Below are 19952 nucleotides of genomic sequence, written 5' to 3'. Positions count from 1 at the left end.
AAAATCTAATTAAGCTAATACTTATTAAACATCTACCCATCAGGGTGTTTTTACATGGCTTTAATCCTACTGCAGCTAGTTTATTCTGAAGTCATCTCATGAACAGTAGACCTCCTTTGTCTTTTGTTTTTTCATTAGCATACATTATTTTACAAAGAGGTTTCATTGTAGTATTTACAACATACATACAATGTATTTTGGTTGAGTTTACTCTCTAGAATTCCTTTCAAATAAAAAAAATTAATTGTATTTGAAAGAAAATGGATGAAACCAATCTATATATACTCTTACCTATCAATATCCCTTTGAGGATGTCTTGAGTAGAAGATTGGTTATAACCAGAATGAACCTCAAACAGAAAACAGAAAGGCACAGCTGGACTGAGCAGTGTCACACAGATCCCACGGCTCACAGCTCATAGTTCACAGCCCTGAGCATCTCTGAGCAGCTCTCTGAGCTGTTGCTCTAACATCTGTGGGACAAAGAGACAGTAACAGCATGTGTTTGTTTATATTAGGACTATGGAAAGTTTTTTTTTCCTCATTGGCATGTTGTAGATAATTAGAATTTGAAATAACATCATTATTCTAAATACAGGTTCACTGGGGTAAAAGATACACAACCAAGTATTATAATCACTCACTGTCTGATTAAGTTGCCAGGTTTTCTAAGATCTGGGAAGTTACAGCAGGGAAGTCCTATCAGTGGCATGGCTTGTCAGCTACTAAATCAAACCATCTCGCCTCTTCACTTGGGACTAAGTCAGTATGTCCTATGCTAAATTAGAATTACTAGACAAGTAGTTTCCAATATATTCATTATTAACCTCGGGAAATGATGAGAAAAAAAAATGTGGTAAAGTCAATACAGTGAATTTGCATTCTTATAGAATCAAGTGTCCCGCTGTGATTGTTCAACATGTTTGTGAGCACCTGCTTCGTGCCAGAATCCAAAGCCAGGTTCTGCCAGTTGCCATGAGCAAAGTCACAACCTTCGCTCTCCTTCTATGGGAAGCTAGGATAACGTTCACCTCAAAAGAATTTTAGGAGGGTTTAGAGATATTGTTTCTAAAATGTAAAATGTCCAGCAGTGCCTGACACGTAAAAGGCACATAAATATGTTCTCTCGTGAAAGACAAGAAAGCAAGCTACATGCATCCGAATCCCTTGCACAGTTGGGGATTTCTTGATCTCACTTGGCTTCCAAGGATAGGCATTCCTCACAAGCTCCTGGATGGTGCTCCTGCTGGCAGTCCAGGGATCATCCCCTGAGGACTGCTGCATTTCCCATCAGCATGGACAAGTCTCTTTCTCCATGATGAAGTATGTAAGCATGCAAGATAAACATGTATAGGAGAGGAAGTCAGATATTTACATTATTTGATTTGGGGGTGGGAAGAGGAGTCCTAAGATTTGACTTGAATATATGCAAATCCCTGAAGTGTCTTTGGGGTATAAATGTTGGTATTGGGCACTTAAGGTGGTGTCTGTTTTTTTTTTTTCTTCTGTTTGTTTTGCATGGTCTCTGTAGCTCCAACCCCAGCCCCCAGGCAGAGCTCTCCATCCAAATCATCTGCATCCCATGCCAGTGATCCGACCGCAGATGACATTTTTGAAGAAGGCTTTGAAAGCCCCAGCAAAAGTGAAGAGCAAGAAGCTGTAAGTGCCAAGCCTCTTATTTCTGCTTCATTTTTCCTTCATACTAAGACTTCTGTATTTGAAATAGACTGCGCATAAAGCAGCTTATGTAGGAGAGAATGCGGCCTCAGACTCTGAAGTTCTAAAGCGTTGTTGGAGGGGCTCTCTCTTATATTCAAAGGCAGCTGCCAAAAAATGCTGTCCTCATATGTGATTGTTACACACTCTTGGAATTATGGGGTGGTACCATCTGACCAAAGTTGCCACTCCTTTTAAATAACTTGATTGTATGTGCTGCATGAAAAGATTCTTGGTTGCCTTATATTTTCACTTGTTGAAAAAGACCAAAAAAAAAAGTGTTATCTTCTTGTTGTGTTCTAGCCTGATGGATCACAGGCCTCCTCCAACAGTGATCCATTTGGGGAGCCCAGTGGTGAGCCAAGTGGTGATAATATAAGTCCACAAGCCAGTAGCTAGATAGCACAGGTCTGGGTAGGTATCTGTTCTTTTTATCTCCTTCACCCTTAAGCCTGTTGCTTTCCCTCTTGTTCACTTCTAAGATCATATTCCCAGTCTATGTATATTTTCCTTCCATGCTTATAATGTATTACCAATATGTGTACCATCTCTCTTTGCCTATGCTTTATTTCCTGAAAAAAACTGTCTTTCTATTACCAGTGCTTGCTCCATCTCTCCAGGTCTGAATGATGTTTCTGATGTTTGCACCATCCCTCCTTGCGTGTGCCAAATTACCAATGTTTGTAGCATCTCTCCCTTCCTAGTTTTCCACTCTGTTTTTCATTTTCATAGATGAATGACCTTTGAAGTATACTTGTGGGGAAGCATTGTTCTATTTTATTCCTTATTTTATGAATGCCTTATACTGAGAGTACAATGGGGCTAGAATGAATCCTGGTCAACCTGACTTCATATGGGTTGAATTCCTAAAAACATTGATATTTGGGGATAGGCGTATCCTACACATCTTGATCATTTCCCAGTGAGACGTGGTCCAAAAATGCTTTAAACTTTTAAACAAAATGTCACTGCATTTTCCTCCATGCCCCAGAACTAAAGAGGTCACCAATAAAATACACTGAGAATTCACACTACACAGTTTAAAAACAAAAACAAAAACAAGCAATGCTTGCAATGATATTGATGGAGATGTAAGACCCTGGTAGCCCTTTACATATAGGACCCCTGCCAAGGTGTCAGGGAAATTCAAAGCCCAAAGACATACAGCTGTCCCTTTTTGAGGCTTGCTCTTCACACCTGTGCTACACTGTGTGGTTTGTCACCAAGTCACTTGAGATTCCATCAGCAGCTACTTTGAGAGAGATGTACTTACACTGCCTAGAAGTGGTTCTTGGCGCTTGAATTTCAATACATCTGATTTGATGCAAAGAAAGAAGAGCAGATGTAGCAAGACTTCTCAGGAGACAGAAGTACACCTTATTACCCACACATGATTTCTAAGGTCTCTTCTTGATAAATGTATTCAATTTTAAGAACCTTTCCTAGTATTTTCATAAACTTGCAGGGCTGCAAGGCCGTACCCAAAGAGCTCCTTCTTTGAGTCCTGAACGGCATTATCAGAGCCATTAAAATGGTAAACAGTTCCCCACTGCCATGAATAGAATCTGAGGCTACTTCAGAATCATCCTCAGTTCATGCATAAGTTATTGAAAGTTAATACCGTGTTTTGCAAGTTGCAGTTTGTTATAGATGTTATCATTAAAGAAAGTAACATGCATATTTGGCCACATGTTATTGTGTGTTATTCTACATGATGTATTATTATATGTTATTTATTCCTCTTCAATAACATGTAATAATACATCATACAATTTAAAAACCATGTAATATACCTAGTTAAACAAATCGTTTAAATAGGGATTCAGGTGGACCCATTGCAACAACGAGATGTACAAGTTGTTATGTTGAAACACAAACTTTACAACTTTGACAAGGGGGGGAGGAGATGGGAAGGGATAGAAAGGGGAAACAAAGGAGGAGGCAACAATGCTTGATAAGAAATGTACTCATTACCTTGCCCATGTTATTGTAACCCCTCTGTACAGTATTTTCACAATAAAAAATCATATAAAGTTTTAAAAAAGAAATATAAAAAATCAGTCTTCCAAAACTATTTTGGGGAGCTGGCATATTAAAGACAAAGTCAAAGCACAAGGAAAAGAGAACTTTCTTCTATCTTGCATATACTCAACATTGCCCTGTAAAATGTGATGAATGAACCTGAGGTGGCAAGAGCCATTTATCAGGAGAGTGACTAACATCATCTTAAAATTGAAGTTCTTCTAGAAAACAAAGGTGACTTACATTATTTGCTGATTGATTTATCAAGCCCTCATCTCCTGAGCCTGTTCAGCTTGAGGCAATCATGCAAACTGTCTCACGGCTTTGCTTGCTCGGTTCCATATGGCACCCCTAGCCATGGCCGAGTTCCAAAGGGACATAGGACAATATTGTGGCAGAGGCTCGAAATATGAAACTTGAGTTCAAATCCTACCTCAGCCATTTACTGGAAGAAAATCTTGGGCAAGAGCTATACTGGTTTATTTTGGGGTGTTTTTTTTGAGTCTTGGTTTTTTGCTCTGTTTTTTTCGCCTTTGAGAGCAGGCTTCTATTATCCTCGGTGTGACCTGAGATAGCGTATGCTGAGTTTCCAACATGGAGACAAATACTGGGTTCTGGGGTAACGCTGTCTTTCCTCAGCATTTGGTACCACCACTGCTTGGCTCTGTGATTCTGCTGAGATTTCATAACAGTTCTCTAATCTTAGTTAATCTGATTTTCTTCTTTTGAAAAATACTTATAAACAGGGATGTCCTCCTCAAAGGGGTTTTGGATGAACTAAATGGGATAATGCATGTGGAGTTTCAGTTCAATATCATAGAATGCACCTGATAAAAGTTAGCTGCCATCATTACCACCATGCTCCTCACCATCATCCTAGTTACCACCATTACATCTGTCACTATCACTTGCAATACCACCATCATTATCACTAATACCCTTACCCCTGTCACTACCGCACTGATACCACCACCATTGTTGCCATCACTACATTAATGCTACCATCATCATCACCAATGCCATCATCATCACCAATACTCTCATCACCACTAATACTAGGTCTGTCACTACCACTAGCACCATTATCTCCATAATCATCATCACTACTGCCAATAACACCACCACCACTACCACTAATGACACTACCATCATCACAACTATAATCATCACCACTACCACCACTGCCCCCATCAATACTATTACCATCATTGTCAGCAATACCACCAACACTGTTATCACCGTCACTGTAACTATTGTCATCCTCACAGCCACCATCATTATCATATAAGTTCAATTAACATTAGCCACTGACTCCCTTGGATTTGATACATTTAGCTGTTGTGTTGAACAGGTTATTGGCCTGGAGATTTTTTGTTGTTGTTGATTTCATGTGCACATCTTGATTGATGTGGTTTTGTTTGATTCTATGCATGTCCAGGTAACAACTTTTCCAAATACCTCAAAAGGCTTGGAGTGATGGAAAGAGCCTATTTGGTAGCTGTTCACTGACCTCCTTGCATAATCAGAATGATCCCAGTTTGAGCTTCCCAGGCCACCTCTCACATCCAGAAATCATAAGACTTAGATTCATATGCAAACTGGTTTTTTTCTTCCTTTTTTGTCATTCGTGGGGATTGAACTCAGGGCCTGGGCACGGGCTCTGAGCTCTTTTGTTCAAGGCTAGTGTTTTACCACAGCTCCACTTCCAATTTTCTGGTGATCAATTGGAGATAAGAGTCCCACGGACTTTCCTGCCTGGGCTGGCTTTGAACTTCAATCTTCAGCTCTCAGCCTCCTGAGTAGTTAGGATTATGGGTGTAAGCCACGAATACCTGGTTTTATATGTAAATCTTAATTTCCTCTCAACCCCTAAGACAACCAGATTACAATCTTTGGTGAAGTAATTTTCCCCTTTTCTAAGTTTAACAGGGCCATTTCACAGGTCCCTGTGAAAAACCATGTGCCAGAGGATTGATGCCACCATGCAGGCAGATTTCCCTACAACCCTATAGGGAAGCCTTCTGGTACACTCCATCAATGGCAGCAGATGCCACTTGCAATCTCTATCTCCGTACCCTTCACACACTGAAAATTTACTGACTTCAATTTCTTACTGCCTTTTCGGACATTTAAGAAAGGAAAAGCATGAAGGCAGAGTTATGGCCAGGGCTTTATTCCCTATCCTCCTACACACTGTACCCCACCCCCAATTTCATAACATGGAAAAGCAAGAGTCCCAACCTTCTTATTACTCTTGAAAGCATTATCTCCAGCTGTTTTTTTATTAGAAATAGCCACACAGTTCTGAGTAAATAGGGATGACATCTGTTGATAAGTTAAAGCTATATTGCTCCAGAGTAAGATGAAACAGACAGACTCCATTCCTACAGGGAGAGGCTTCAGAGCCAATCCTAAACATTTCTGAGTTTGCAATAAAGGAAAATATCTTCAATTATTTCACTGTTCCTCCTCTGCTTTCCCATCTGAGAGAATCACGTGTCTTTGAAAAACTGAGTCAACGGGGACAAAAAAAGACCCCAAATAATATTATAATGGTTGGTGTGGGAATGGCAGGTAATTTATACTTCACTGATGTGTGTTGCTGGAGCAATTTTGAGGGTGAAATGTTAGCTTTTGAAGAGATGAAAGAAAAATGAAAACATTTATTTGGTTAAATGGCTAAGTAAATAAACTGCCTATCAGACTTTCCCAGCTGTCAAGTCAAAGTAGCATCTGTAACAATAGGAATTGTTTGGTCTGTCTCCCATTGTAACAATAGATACTGCCATAAATAATAAGTTGCTGTCATTTTTTAACACTGATCTTCATAGTGGGAACCCAAGACATAAAAAGTATTACCTGGTAGATTTCAGTGTGCAAGAGGAAAGAAAGCTGAACTTCAGATGCTTTAGGAGAAGGAATCTTATTTTTTCAAAAAAGAAGAGAAAACTCCAGTTAAGGGTCTGGAGTGTGAATATGGCTCCAGTACAGGTAAACTTAGGTAAGCATTTCTTCCCTCATATGAAGAAGTGCAAAGAATTTCAGTAACTCCCTTTCCACAGTATCCAAGAATCACATGATATCACAAACAAAAAATGGCTTATAAACTTTGAAAGTAAAAATAGTTGGGATTATTATCAGCATTCTGTTTTTAAACAGAACTGAACTACAGAGGCTAATTAATTGTCTATTTCATGGACATATGAATCTTAGACAAGTAAGTCTAACTAAAACTTTTGGAGCCCCAGTTCTTCAGACCTTCTTAAAGAAACAACCTTTCATGTCCCCCAGTGAATAAGTCAGAAAGTAGCCAGAGTCTGTCTAAAGGTGGTGACCACTTAGATGGTCTCAGTGTTGAGATGGATTTGGCATGAAGTTAAAACTGAAGGGGCATAGGAGATGAAGAAGAGTGTAAGCTTGAGTGATCTTGCTTTGGAGAAGTACATGAGGCCAGTCACTGGGCTGGAATACAGAGCAGCATGCTTGAGCTAAGGAAGGAAAGTTGACTGAGAGACAGATCACCTGAACTTAAAGTGCCCATAGAGGATTCAATGGTGATGTCACACTGGATATAACCTCTGGAGGTCAAAAGAGAAATGGAGCTGGATATGAAGATTCCAACATGATTTTCAACCATTCGAGTAGTGGATACAAAAAGACCATTCTGATTATCTAGACCAGAGGCTGGCAGAATCTATTATTCCTGCTTTGTGGGCCATATCATTTGTCATAACTACTCTGCACTTCTAGGCAGGAAATCCACAAAAGCTGATGGCATAAACAAGGGGGTGGATCTGAATTCTGATAACACTTTATGGACCAAGTTGGTGGCAGCCAGACTTGGTTAATGGACTGGTTTATTGACCACAGATTTAAGTCACTCACTGTCACTAGAATCAGTCTCTAGCAGGTAACCAAAGAGCTTTTCAACTACCACTATGACTAAAATATATATTTGAAAATATATATTTGAAAATTTAATCCCTACCAGAATGTAGTTCAATATTGTAATGATTCCTCACTTATAAATATTACAGGTAAGATAGAGAAGTTCACACTTGCCCAGATCCCAAGATGAACATGAAACACAGCCAAAACAACCCAGGATTATTCAAACAGGCCCAAGACAACTGGATTTTAGCAGCATCCCTTTGATCTAATAAGTTGTGATATGAGGCAGATGGCTTTCTTTCGGGCCTTTAGTTTCCTCTTCTGTCAGATGATTCCCACAGGTCCCTTCAGCTGTAACATTTTAACATCCTCTCACTTGCCTAAGGTCCTCACCGCGATATAGAATTTTTTTAAAAAAAATCAGGTTCTCAAATAAGCTCTAACAGCATCCATCCCTTAGGCTGTCCTATTTCTAACTACCAAGTAAGACAGGAATCTCTAAATTAGGCTGACATCATTAGGGACCCCAGGGACCATCAGACATAGATCCAGTACCCACTCTTGGAGATGAAGAGCCTGCTCAGCTAAGGCCAACCTCCTGTGGTGTCAACCACCTCAATATTCTCATCTGCTACAGAACAGAGTAAATTTGTGTGTGTGTGTGTGTGTGTGTGTGTGTGTGTGTGTGTGTGTGCAAGGCAGATTGTTCATTCAAATTGTCTTGCTCTTATTAGTGAGGAAATGAAGTATTGATCAGAACATACATAGACCCTATCCTAGAGCATAGATAATACATTTCTGGATTTACTCGATAGGTTTCAGTACCAGAGACCCTAGGGGGCTAGTAAATTTAGCAGAATCCATCCTGCATTCTGAAGATTGTCCTATCCCAGCAGCCACTGTGAGCTCACTTATTCTCACAGTTTCGTGAGGTTGTTAGTGTGAACCTCCATTCTACAGATGGAGAAATTGAGCCCAGAGAAATGAAATGCTTGCCTAAGTTCATGCATGCAGAGAAGAAAATTGTTGAGAAATTTCCACATCCAATACATTGCATGATTTATCCAACATGGATGTCAATAGAACTTTGAGTCATTTAGTCTGAAATTTCCAATAATCTGGTTACCACCTCCACTGAGTTCTGAAATTTAAATCTCCCACCAAAAACAAGAGGGTAAAATTGCTGTCTGCACAGGGTGGTGCTGAGGAGCCTGACTTTGTCCTCTCCCAGCTTCTGTCTGTCCTCTAATGTGGTTTAGCATCCTCTCACTTGCCCAAGTCCCTTACCCAGCCTCCCCAGCTAGGGCACAGATGAGATCACTCAGCAAAGAGAAAGCATGGTATAGCACTCACCTCATATCCCCTGTCTTCATGTGTGGTACAGAAGTGTTAGTGAAGTTGTATTCCTTTCGCTAAGTGTGGCCAAGCTTTCTAAAACAAGTATAACAAGCATTAAATGGGAGTAACAGACACCACATAGATGTCTTCCAGCATAATCTTGTTATGAATTGATACAGGAATCTATATATTCTTATACTTTATGCCAAAGAGCCAGGAATAGGAAAAAAGAAAGCAGTAAACAAAACCAGAAATGGAGGTCAAAGCCTTGGGCTACTTTGTGGCTTTCCACTATCTCAGATGTGACTTGTGTCTTTCCCATGGAGTGTCATCATTATGCAGGAGAGAGGTTAACAGATAGTAGAAGGCTTTGCAACTTCAACCTCTTTTGAGTGGACAGACATGGTCATGGAGAAGTCTGTTGGCTTTACAAGACTTGGCTCTGTTCACAGGAAACTCTAGGAGCTTACAAAACTAGACTGAGGTGTTGAGAAGCAGATGTGGCTGTTGACACTGGGACGAACTTAGTTGAGAAATTCTGGGAAGAATTGTTTTAGGACAAGGAAATGTTCCGTAACTCATCTGGGTGTAATGTGCTTGTCAAAACCCATGGAACTGTACATTTAAAATGGACACACTTCCCTGTGTATTAAATTGTACCTAAGTGAACTTAGTAGAGAGAGCAGGTAAATATATGGAAGCAAAAAAGAAACGAGTTTACTAAAGCTGGTAGCAGGAGGAACTGGGGAATTAATGTCTGATGGAGTCAGCATTTCTGTTGGGTGTCATAAGCAAATCTTGGAAATAGAGGCGATGGTGACAAAACATTATGGTGATATCACGGCCACTTTGTTGTCCACTTAACAATAGCTAAAATGGAAAATTCATGCTATTTCTGTTTATCCTCTTCCATCTAAAAAAAATCTCTGAACAAAACTAAGTCTCCTTATGTACCACTCAGCTCTGCCCTTTGAAGTAATAGGCTGAGTGTCTTGAAACGGTCACTGTCTGGGCTCCTTTGCTCTACAAAACCAAAAACAGAGCCTACAGCACCAATTAGGAGCTCAAGTGTTATCTTGTATGTGGTGATGAAAACATATTTTTCACTAGCATCTGTTAGTTGTACAAAGGGATTTCATTGTGATTCCCCATATGCATACAATGTATCCTGATTAACACCATGCCCCCTCTATTTCTCCATCACTCTCTCCTCCCTTCTTGGAACAATTTCAACAGATTGCATAGTTCTCTTTTCATCCAGGTATATAGAATACTTTGACCATAGTTGCCCTTCTCATACAATCTTGTAGCTTTTAAATTTCTCTGTAAATATAAACAAGCTATCATTACCCTAATATCATGAGTCCACTTGACTCTTGTGTGTGAACATGTAATTCATACTTAAAGAACTTATGGAGTAGTCTGCAAACAGTGGGAGTCACTAATACACGGGCCTACAGCCAGGTCTCTAGATTAACTCCTCATTTGTCCTGCACACTTGCCTGGGTTTGGTCCAGTGTCATTGTTACATTCATAACAGACTGCCTAGTTACAGTGGCCTCTATGCACTACAAAGAAGAAACTATTTGGAACAACACCCAAAGGTGATTAATAAGCCTCCAGTCATCTTCTATAAATCACATACCCAGTCACCAGGTAGCCAAACCTTTTGGGAGCATGTGCCAGGCTCATTCTAGATGAGTACCATGCATTCTCCTTTAATTCTCACTTACCATATCTCTTCCAAAAGGGACTTCCACCCCTTCTTGTGGGTACAGAGTCCTAAGAGATAATAAGAGATAGCATGGCCCCTGATAGGCATTGGGAGTTTGGTTAAACAACATGAAGTTTACACACATCTATAGTTGACAAGGGCCCAGAAAGATGTCATGGCCAAGTACAAGTGAAACATGAACATTGTCAAAATGATAAAACCAACCAAAAAAAATCTTCTTCTCTCTTGGCTTAAAGGATGGGCCAGGGCTCCATCCTTCCTGCTTTCCAGAAAAGAATTATTCAGACAACCAGAGTTATCCCTGCTTCACAAAAGCATCCAAAAAAGCCAGAAGAAGCCCTGACTTTTTGACCCTTCTCTAAATCATGTCACATCAGCCCAAATCCTGTGATGAGCACTGTATCACCCCTCTTTCAAAGATACCCAATGGCTCCCTTCTCTATAATGGTAAATAAACCCAACTCATTCCATTCTAAGCATATTGTCAGTGGCCTTTGGTTTCAGCATAGGAAATGGCAACCAATGTGTTCTTGACTTGACACTCCATGCTTCCAAATTTTCACTGCATCTCCAAGAAAGTGGGAAAGTCAAATTTTGAACAAGGTTGGGAGATTGATTTTCTTTTAGTTTCACTCCATGGTTTGCATCTACTTTGTTGTGCTCCACATATATTTATAAGACAATCTCATAGGTAAGTTTAATGTTCCTTTAAGTATTCACCAACCTCAAAGAAGAAAAGAACCATTCATTTCCTCATTCAAATCTTTATTTTCCTTGTTCCTAGTGGGTATTCATTTTGCTCAGAATCTGGGATCCTACTGCACAAGGCATACTAGCACACACCATGACAGGATGGAGGACTGATGTCTAGTACAGATGCTGTCCAAGGATTGAATGTTTCCCATTAACTTAGTGTCTCATGAAGCCCTCTCTGGGGGTCAAAGTATGAACTCCCATTGCAGAATAAAAGCTGAAAGAACCCCCTGAAAAAAGTATCAGAGGTGGGCAAACTCTAACCTATTAGGGTGAAGGAGGAGAGAGAAATGGATGTAGATGAGACTAGTGGGGCCATATTGGAAAGGCCTGTGTGTCATCCTGAGGTATTAATGTGCTCCTCTGGGAAGCATGAAGTCATTGGGCTGTATCAGGCAGAAAATGGTCATAACTAGATTCTTATCAGAAGGATCAATATGGCAGAAGCCAAAAGAAAGTTGAAAAAAATGACTTATGTGACCTGAAGGCTGAGTATTGATTCATGGTCAAAAAGGGGATATTTTAGTCCTAATAGACCATAAGACTAATGGGCCTTTTGTGCCCTGCTGAGTATCTTTGACCTTACCCTATGGGCAAGTGAGGGATAGTTTGAAGGATTTGAAGCAGATCATAGATGTAGTCATATCTACCAAACAAAACAAAATCATCCACAGCAGGTTGTGTTCATGTATATAATTCCATTTAGACTTTTGGGCTATTGAAAATAACTTCATAGACTCCATAGTGACCTTGCCAGAAACCAAGTTGGAAATTTCTGACCAAATGATTTGTTAACTTCCCTGTAGCTCTGCTCTGACAGTCTAAGATTCTGTAACAAGGAAGGTAAAGCTATTGCCAGAACGTATAATGCATCACAGTGTCAGACTTTGGGATCATCTGCTGCTTGGGGTTTTTCCACACCACTGCTCCCCTTCATTAGTGGGGATAATTGAGAACTGACTGCAGTTGTTACTGCTGTTGTGCTGAGTATTTGAAGCTAAATTCCAGCAAGCAAGAGATGTGTGAATATTTATCTCAGCTGCAGAAAGTTAATGCAGTGTGGCATTAATTACCCTGTCTGAGCCTGCTGTCGTCTTCTGTTTTTAGGTGTCATTCTCAGTTGGATAAATTAGTTTCCAAAATTAGAATAGAGCAAATTGTAGGGTGAGATCAAGGCAGCTTTGACTTCTTAGGGCATCTAAAAAAGAAGAATGACTGAGAAAATCCATGTGGGCAACAAGAAGGAGCATCCTTGAAGCCTGACACAGACAATGGAAATGCCCCGTCCAGCCATTGTTCTTAAATTTTTATACTCCATTGTTTATTCCATGTTCCCTACTCCAAAATACACACACACACACACACACACACACACACACACACACACACACACACACACACACACACACACACACACAGGAAAGTTCATATTCGATCATTGAAGAGGTGTTAGAAACAGTTTGGGATATTGTCAGGGAATCAATTGGGTACTTAATAAATCATCTTGCTAGTGGATAGGACAGCTCATGCTAATAATTCCACTTACTCAAGAGGCAGAAGCAGGAATATTACAAGTTTGATGCCAGTCTAGGCAAAAGTAGTGACAAAGCCTTACCTCAAAAATGAACTGCTGGGCACTGGTATATAATCCTAGCTACTTAAGAGTCTGACATCTAAGGATCATGTATGGTTCAAAGTCAGCTCAGACAGAAAGGTACTTGAGACTGTTATCTCCAATTAACCACAAAAAAAAAAAAACAGAAATGGAGCTATGGTTCACAGTGATAGAGTGCTGAACTTAAGCAAAGAAGCTCAAGGACAGCACCCAGGTCCTGAGTTCAAGCCCCATGACTGACACACAGTGTAGGTATGGCTTAAGTAGTAGTAGCACTTGCACAAAGCCCTGGGTTCAATCCCAAGTACCCAAATAAATAAGTAAATAATCTATCTTGGTCTCAATTTTGGTTAATTCAATTTTGAAAGAGTAAAACCAAATTAAAGTGTATATGGGACAAAAGTCTCAGAATGGGGGAGAAACTAGAAACTACAATATAGTCACTCACTAAATCGGCATGCCTTCATACGTATGACCTTCGTATGTGTGAATGATAGACAGAACTGGAGGTTGGCAATCCAGAAGATGAGGGGAGAGATTGGGCCTCCACATTTCTGTCACAAGGCCATGGGAAGAACAATCACATTTACTCTTCCTGGGATGGAATCCTTGAGAGGAACATGGTGGACAGACTAGCACTCTCTACATTACAAAACAGGGTACTTTGAAAGGTAGGAAGCTCCTTCTCCCTTGGAAAGTACAAATGCCCTGGGGGCCAAGATGGCTCTAATACCATCAGAGTCCTAGTTTTGCACATGCCTACAGTCCTTGTTCAACTCTTGCCTAGTAACCGTGTGATGCTAAGGTGACAGAGGCCTCCTTGCTTGGCTTCCCACTCCTGTCTATAAAGAGCTATTCCCACTTTACCACAGAAAGCAAGCAGTGTGATAGAGTATGCAAGAGAGGCAGCATGTTGACCTTGAGGCTGCACAACTTTTCTGAACCTCAGTTGTTATCTACAAATGAGGATGTAAAGATTAAAAGCTGCTCCTGGGACTGTTAGGCTGATAAAATAAGATGTGAAGGGGCTCTGTAAGTCTGAAATAGTACAGATGGAAGGATTAGTGCTCTCTCTCTCTCTCTTCTCATGTATCTAAACATACTAGTGTAAATAATGGCAAATTACTTAATTTCTCTGTGCTAAATTTCTCACTTATAAATAAATAAACAGAAGGTAGCTCAGTGGTAGAGTCCTTGCCTTGCATGCATGAGGCCCTAGGTTCGATTCCCCAGTACCACATAAGCAGAAAAAGCCAGAAGTGGCACTGTGGCTCAAGTGGTAGAGCGCTAGCCTTGAGCTAAAGTGCTGAGGCAATGCACAGGCCCAGAGTTTAGGCCCCACAAAGAAGGAGGAGGAGGAGGAGGAGGAGGAGGAGGAGGAGGAGGAGGAGGAGGAGGAGGAGGAGGAGGAGGAGGAGGAGGAGGAGGTAGAGGAGGAGGAGGAGGAGGAGGAGGAGGAGGAGGAGAAGAAGAAGAAGGAGAAGGAGAAGGAGAAGAAGAAGAAGAAGAAGAAGAAGAAGAAGAAGAAGAAGAAGAAGAAGAAGAAGAAGAAGAAGAAGAAGAAGAAGAAGAAGAAGAAGAAAAGAAAGAAAGAAAGAAAGAAAGAAAGAAAGAAAGAAAGAAAGAAAGAAAGAAGAAGCAGCAGCAGCAGCTCAAGTGATAGATCACTAGTCATGAGCAAGAAAGCCAATTGATAGCATGAGGCCCTGAGTTCAAGCCCCACTTCTGGCAAAAAAAAAAAAAAAGTACTTGAGAATTCCTAATATGGTAGGCAGACAGGTGCAAGAAAATAAATGAATATACATCACCTGTGTGCACTTGCAGGAGGCAGGCTACCATATAAAATATGACAGGATTAAGATATCACTGTACCCATTTAATTCTGGTACAAGCATCTAAGAGTTATGGCAGAAAAGTTCAATTTTTGTAGAAGGTCTTATTATGCTTTAGACAGAACACCAATCTGATCTGCTTTTCCAGTGTATGCTAGACTATCTCTACCTGAACTACTGATAGGGTTTGCACAGGGCCAGGTATTGTTTTCCTCTGGGTTATGGTTATGGATTTACAGTGGCATACTAGTGAAAATCCCTAGTATCACAGGCCAACCCCATGCAAGCAACAAAACATCTGACTAATCCTGAAAGAGCAGGATGAGTATAACAAGTCCTAGAACTTTTGATGAAGACCTAAAGGGTAGTTGCTATTCCTCTTTCTCAGTGGCTCACCTATGTACTGCTTTTAAAGACAAAAAGCAAGGTAGAATAACATTTTACAGGTCCTGAGTAGACATTTATGGAACTGTGTTGAGAAAATTTCTACTTGGTTCATACAGTGATTACCATTTTCTGAAGACCAGAAATGTAAAGTATTGCCCCAGATGTTTTATGTGGACTTACCTCTAATTCTTTTGGCGACCCTGGATGATAACAGTATCCCTTCTGCTTCATAGTGGAGTAAACCAAGGCTCAAAAATGAAAAACACCCTACCCATATCACACAGATTTCCCACCTCCCTGTTATACTTTGCAATCTCCCTATTATGACAGTCAGTGACAGCCTTGAAATTGAATCTAGAACTAGATGAAGAGTTCTTTGGGGTGATAAAAATGTTGACAAAATGATACATACCATGATCAAATCAAAGAACCCAAAAATAATCTAAGGTCATCCATCATCAACCATCACCTTTCTATTTTGAATCCCAACCCTCTTTTCTAAAGCTGTCTCAGAAAACCTCACATAGACAACAAGGCCAGCCCTCACTTTGTTCCTCTCTTTACAGGAGCCAGAGCCTCTCTATGCACAGATCAACAGACCTAAGAAATAGCATCAATGTGAGCTTGTGGTGGGTGCTTCAAGACTGGCATGGAACTCAACAGGCTCTCGTGTTCTCAATCACCTCGCCTCATCCCACAGTGATATTCCTGATTGTCCAATGGAATTTGTGCCGAAGAAGGAACTAAGTGTTATTGGCAACAAATGGCAGATATACCTATGGCAGCACAAAAACAAAACCAAACTACGGCAACAACAAAAAATAAACATTACCACCCCCACAAAAGTAGATAACGTCCTACACCCAACATTCAATCATCAATCAAAGCAAATGCTTTCCCAACAAATATTCTGAGCTCTCTAAACTGGGTGTAAGATGACCCAGGATATGAAATCTTAATTCTGTTTTCATTTCTCTACTTGTTGACTACTGTAGAGACAGCAGATTTGGAGTGACAGGCACCAGATAATTACAACAAGATTGGCACTGACTTCTTATATGCAAAAGCAAGGAAATCCTCTGACCGCACTATTGTCATCTGTATGCCTTTTGGTGTAAGGTGATGTTCACTCTGCCCCACAGAGCCTGGTCTGCCATTCTGCCCCTCCCATTCCTTTCTTTGTCATGTTTGAAAATTTAATGGGTGTACAAATTTTTGTAATGCTTTTTGACATTTTTTTTAGATATGGGTGAAGAAATCTAACTGGGAAAACAAAAGTCTCTCCGGAGATGAATTAATTTGAAATTACAAGACAAATAAGAGCTTGGTTGTTCCTTTTCGATCAAGAATGCTGCCAAAACAACCCTTTAGTTAATCTGCATCCTGCTGAAGAAAGACAGTTGTTTTTTTCGGTTGGACCATAGATTCTGTGAGTAGGAAAGGAGATCATTCCCCTTGATGAGAAAGAAGGAAAATGCATCTGATGTTGAAGAAGCTCTAAACTCTGAATAATAAAAAGATATTTTTTAATTTTTCCGATACTTTGCTGCTGTAATACTATGCAGACAAGTGTCTTCTCCACGTGCCATTTTCAAAGAAAAGTCATTTGCCAAATAATTCTGGTACAATTCTGGTAATGTGGTTTTTGGATCTTAAAAACCAACTTTCTAGAAGAACAATGGGGCCATTAAATGTTCAAGCATAACAAACTGATTCCACAGTCAGAATGGTTCATCTCTTATCTCTTTTTGTATATCAGAAAATTCAAATGGGATTTTTATTTTATAACTTGAAAAAAAAAAAAAAAGGAAAACCCTTACCATTAAACTCTTTAAATATTTAAGGGAAATGGCTTTAAGGAGTTCTAATGAAAAAAAAATTGTCAGTTTTTTTTGTAAATATAAATGTTAATGAAAAATGCTTTTTAATAATGCCATTACACTGTAGAGAAGGTAGCAGATTGAGTGCAAGATGTGACAAACTGGATGGATGGGCTCACTTTCCAGATGTTATTCTGGAGCGGGTGGTAGGAAGCCGGAGTTGAGAGACAGCTGGCGGGAGCTACTGGCCAATCAGCTGCAGCGAGTGAGAAGGAAGTGGGCATGGGACTCCACATCCGGCCTTCCCGCCAGAGTACCCACCCTGTGTGCAAATGAGAAAATAGCAATTCACGTTAAGAAGGCCTGACCTTCAGATTTTGAAACTCTTCCTCCTCTCCACTCCCATCTACTCTCCCATCAGTCACTGGACTGTTTGTACATGAAACAGAAGGGTTGAAGCTTCCTGTTTTTACATTTATGGGACAAAAAGTGCAGTGTTTGGTTTGTATGTTTAGCACATGATTTTCATAAAGAATCTATATATTTTTGCCCTACAGAGAATTGTTATACAGGTCAAATGTGTTTTCCCGATGTTCCTATGCAGTGACAGTATGTTGAATTTAGTGGTTTAACACTAAGAAGAAAACTTTCAAGAATCATGTAATTAATTGGACTGGGGAGTGATTCTTACTACTTGGTTTTAAAATTTGAAAGGTAGAATTTACATCAAATGATTTAAATAGGCTTGTGTGTGCTTTGGCTCTTCAGATCAAAGAAAAAATGAGGTCAAAGATTAATTTTAAAATGATTGTTCACACACATACAAAATGGGATATGCACAAGGTGATTTAAAGTCCACGTTTTACACAATCAAGTCCCTGGAATCTATTTTTTTTTTCTACTCACATAAATCAACCAATGCCCATTAGAGAATATATTAAATGTTAATCCTAATCTGGAAGGTCCCAAGAACCCAAAAAGCAAGTAGGGCCATTAACTGCCCTCTTGAAGCTGTCACCTCTTGGTCCCTTGACTCCTCTAGGAATGTGCATACTTTGTATGATCAGGAAACCCATTCACATAAGGAGAAAATGAAAATGGTGTGGCAGCCAGGAGAGTGGTACCCAACTTGTGAGTTCAATAGGTTGGACCCGATAGGCGCTGCCTATGGGGAAATCAATTTCCAGCTATGTGGTGATCCAGGATTCTGATTCTTGGCCTGGTGCTACTGCTCCCTCAGTATGGCCTGAGTATGTCCTGCAGTGTTACACCATTATTCTGACTCTCGGGGTTGCTGACACATTCAGAGTGACTTTGTAGCTGAGGGTGTGATTTCAGGTTCGTCATCTGGAGTTAGTTTCGTAACAGAAGATAACAGCAAACATCATTATTAAGTGAACATGGTTGAAAATGTAACTGGCTCTGAACTTCTGGAAGATGCCCATGTGATGTATTAAAATGAAGGGAATAGAGCTGAGATTGCTTTTCAACTGCCTTCTCTATGCTCATTGGCAGAATTCTGGTTTTTTCCCCCCAAGCATCCATTTGATGAGCCCAGAACCACCACCCCCAATCCCAGGAATACAGTTGACATTTCCAAACAAGAGCTGAGGTGCCAATGCCAAAAGAGTGGGGAGCCTGAACAGTTCTGGTTAGATCGCTGGCAAATCCATGCGTATGCTTGTTAATTCCTCATCTTTCACTAGCACGAAATTTGTCACTTTAAATTTTGAAACCAGGGAATTGTCATCTGTCATCCTGTCCCCATTTCCCATAGCTCTTCGATCTTTACATGTCGCAAGACTTTTTTGATAGCTCATATTCATCCCAGTGTCTACTGAAACCATATCATGTAATGTACCGGGCACCTTCTTTAAAAAACAAATTGTTTACTCTGTGGGTTTGGTTCATTTCAATTTCTGCGTTCTGACACATATTTTTTTAATAAAGATGAGAGAGAAAATGACTGTTGCAGTACGTTTCTAGACCTACTTTAACTTTACCTCAGATGACAGTTTGTTAACATATATGGACACATTATTTTTAACTTTATGTACAATGCATTCAACAGAACAGTGAAATTTTTAGAAATTTTCCATTAATTTCTGTAACATGCCATGTAAAACTGTTACAAATAAACATGTTTGAGAACACAACAGCTTAGCCTGGTTTTATTCTACAAGTTGCCACTACATTCTGGATGGGAAGGAGTAATCACTTCTAAGTTTCATCTGTAGGATGTTGGGGACTGTCCCCTTGTACCTGGGCTAGAAAAAGTCAACTTCATTGAGGCATTGGATGGTTCATCCTCAGTCCTCAGTTGACTCCAGGCACTTGCTGTGCTTGGAAAAGCAGCCAAAGCAGCCAAAGTCAGAAAGACATAGGGAAAAGCAACCTCTGTATAGTTATAGAGTTTGGACCACAAGTAGCATGGAACTTTCAGAATTAGAAAAGCTCCTTGATGGATTGATGTATTTAAAACAAAAATCTACTCAACTTGTATTGGAACGCTGAAGTTAACCAAGACTGGTAAAGAATCCTTCACTTATCTTTTCAAGGTCATCTGTTGTAAAGGCTTTGGAAGTAACTTTATATTCTCAGATTCCTTCATAATTCTTAGACATCTACCTATTAAATAAATAAGCAAAAAACTCTGACCAGGCCTGGCTTAGGCTCATAATCCTGGGTACTTGGGAAGGCAGATACAGAGGGATGAAAAGATCCAAGTTCAAGACTAGACATGGGTATAAAAGTCCGTGAGACCCCCGTCCGAGTCAATGGCTAGGCACACTGGCATGCGCCTGGCCTCCCAGAAACAAAGGAAAACACAGTGGAAATATCACA

At 40.1% G+C, this 19952-nt stretch overlaps 1 protein-coding gene across 6 annotated transcripts in view; it reads left to right on the top strand.

Annotated features, from left to right (window-relative positions):
• Dab1 (DAB adaptor protein 1) overlaps window positions 1-19251 on the top strand; it is a 1106968-nt gene extending 1087717 nt beyond the window's left edge. For 5 of the 6 annotated variants that reach the window (XM_069987149.1, XM_069987144.1, XM_069987147.1 and 2 more), the window contains 3 exons: window positions 1531-1658; window positions 2019-2129; window positions 15855-19251. In XM_069987149.1, the coding sequence (XP_069843250.1) occupies window positions 1531-1658; window positions 2019-2114 (224 nt within the window). In that variant the 3' untranslated portion in view covers window positions 2115-2129; window positions 15855-19251. The remainder of the gene's footprint in view (window positions 1-1530; window positions 1659-2018; window positions 2130-15854) is intronic. The other variant, XM_069987146.1, reaches the window with a different exon arrangement.
• The last annotated feature ends 701 nt before the right edge of the window (window positions 19252-19952 follow it).

This window comes from Dipodomys merriami, unplaced genomic scaffold (assembly GCF_024711535.1).
Source record: "Dipodomys merriami isolate MVZ:Mamm:240054 unplaced genomic scaffold, mDipMer1.0.p SCAF_34, whole genome shotgun sequence".
NCBI classification, from domain to species: Eukaryota; Metazoa; Chordata; class Mammalia; order Rodentia; family Heteromyidae; genus Dipodomys; species Dipodomys merriami.
This window is presented reverse-complemented; position numbering and strand designations above follow the sequence as displayed.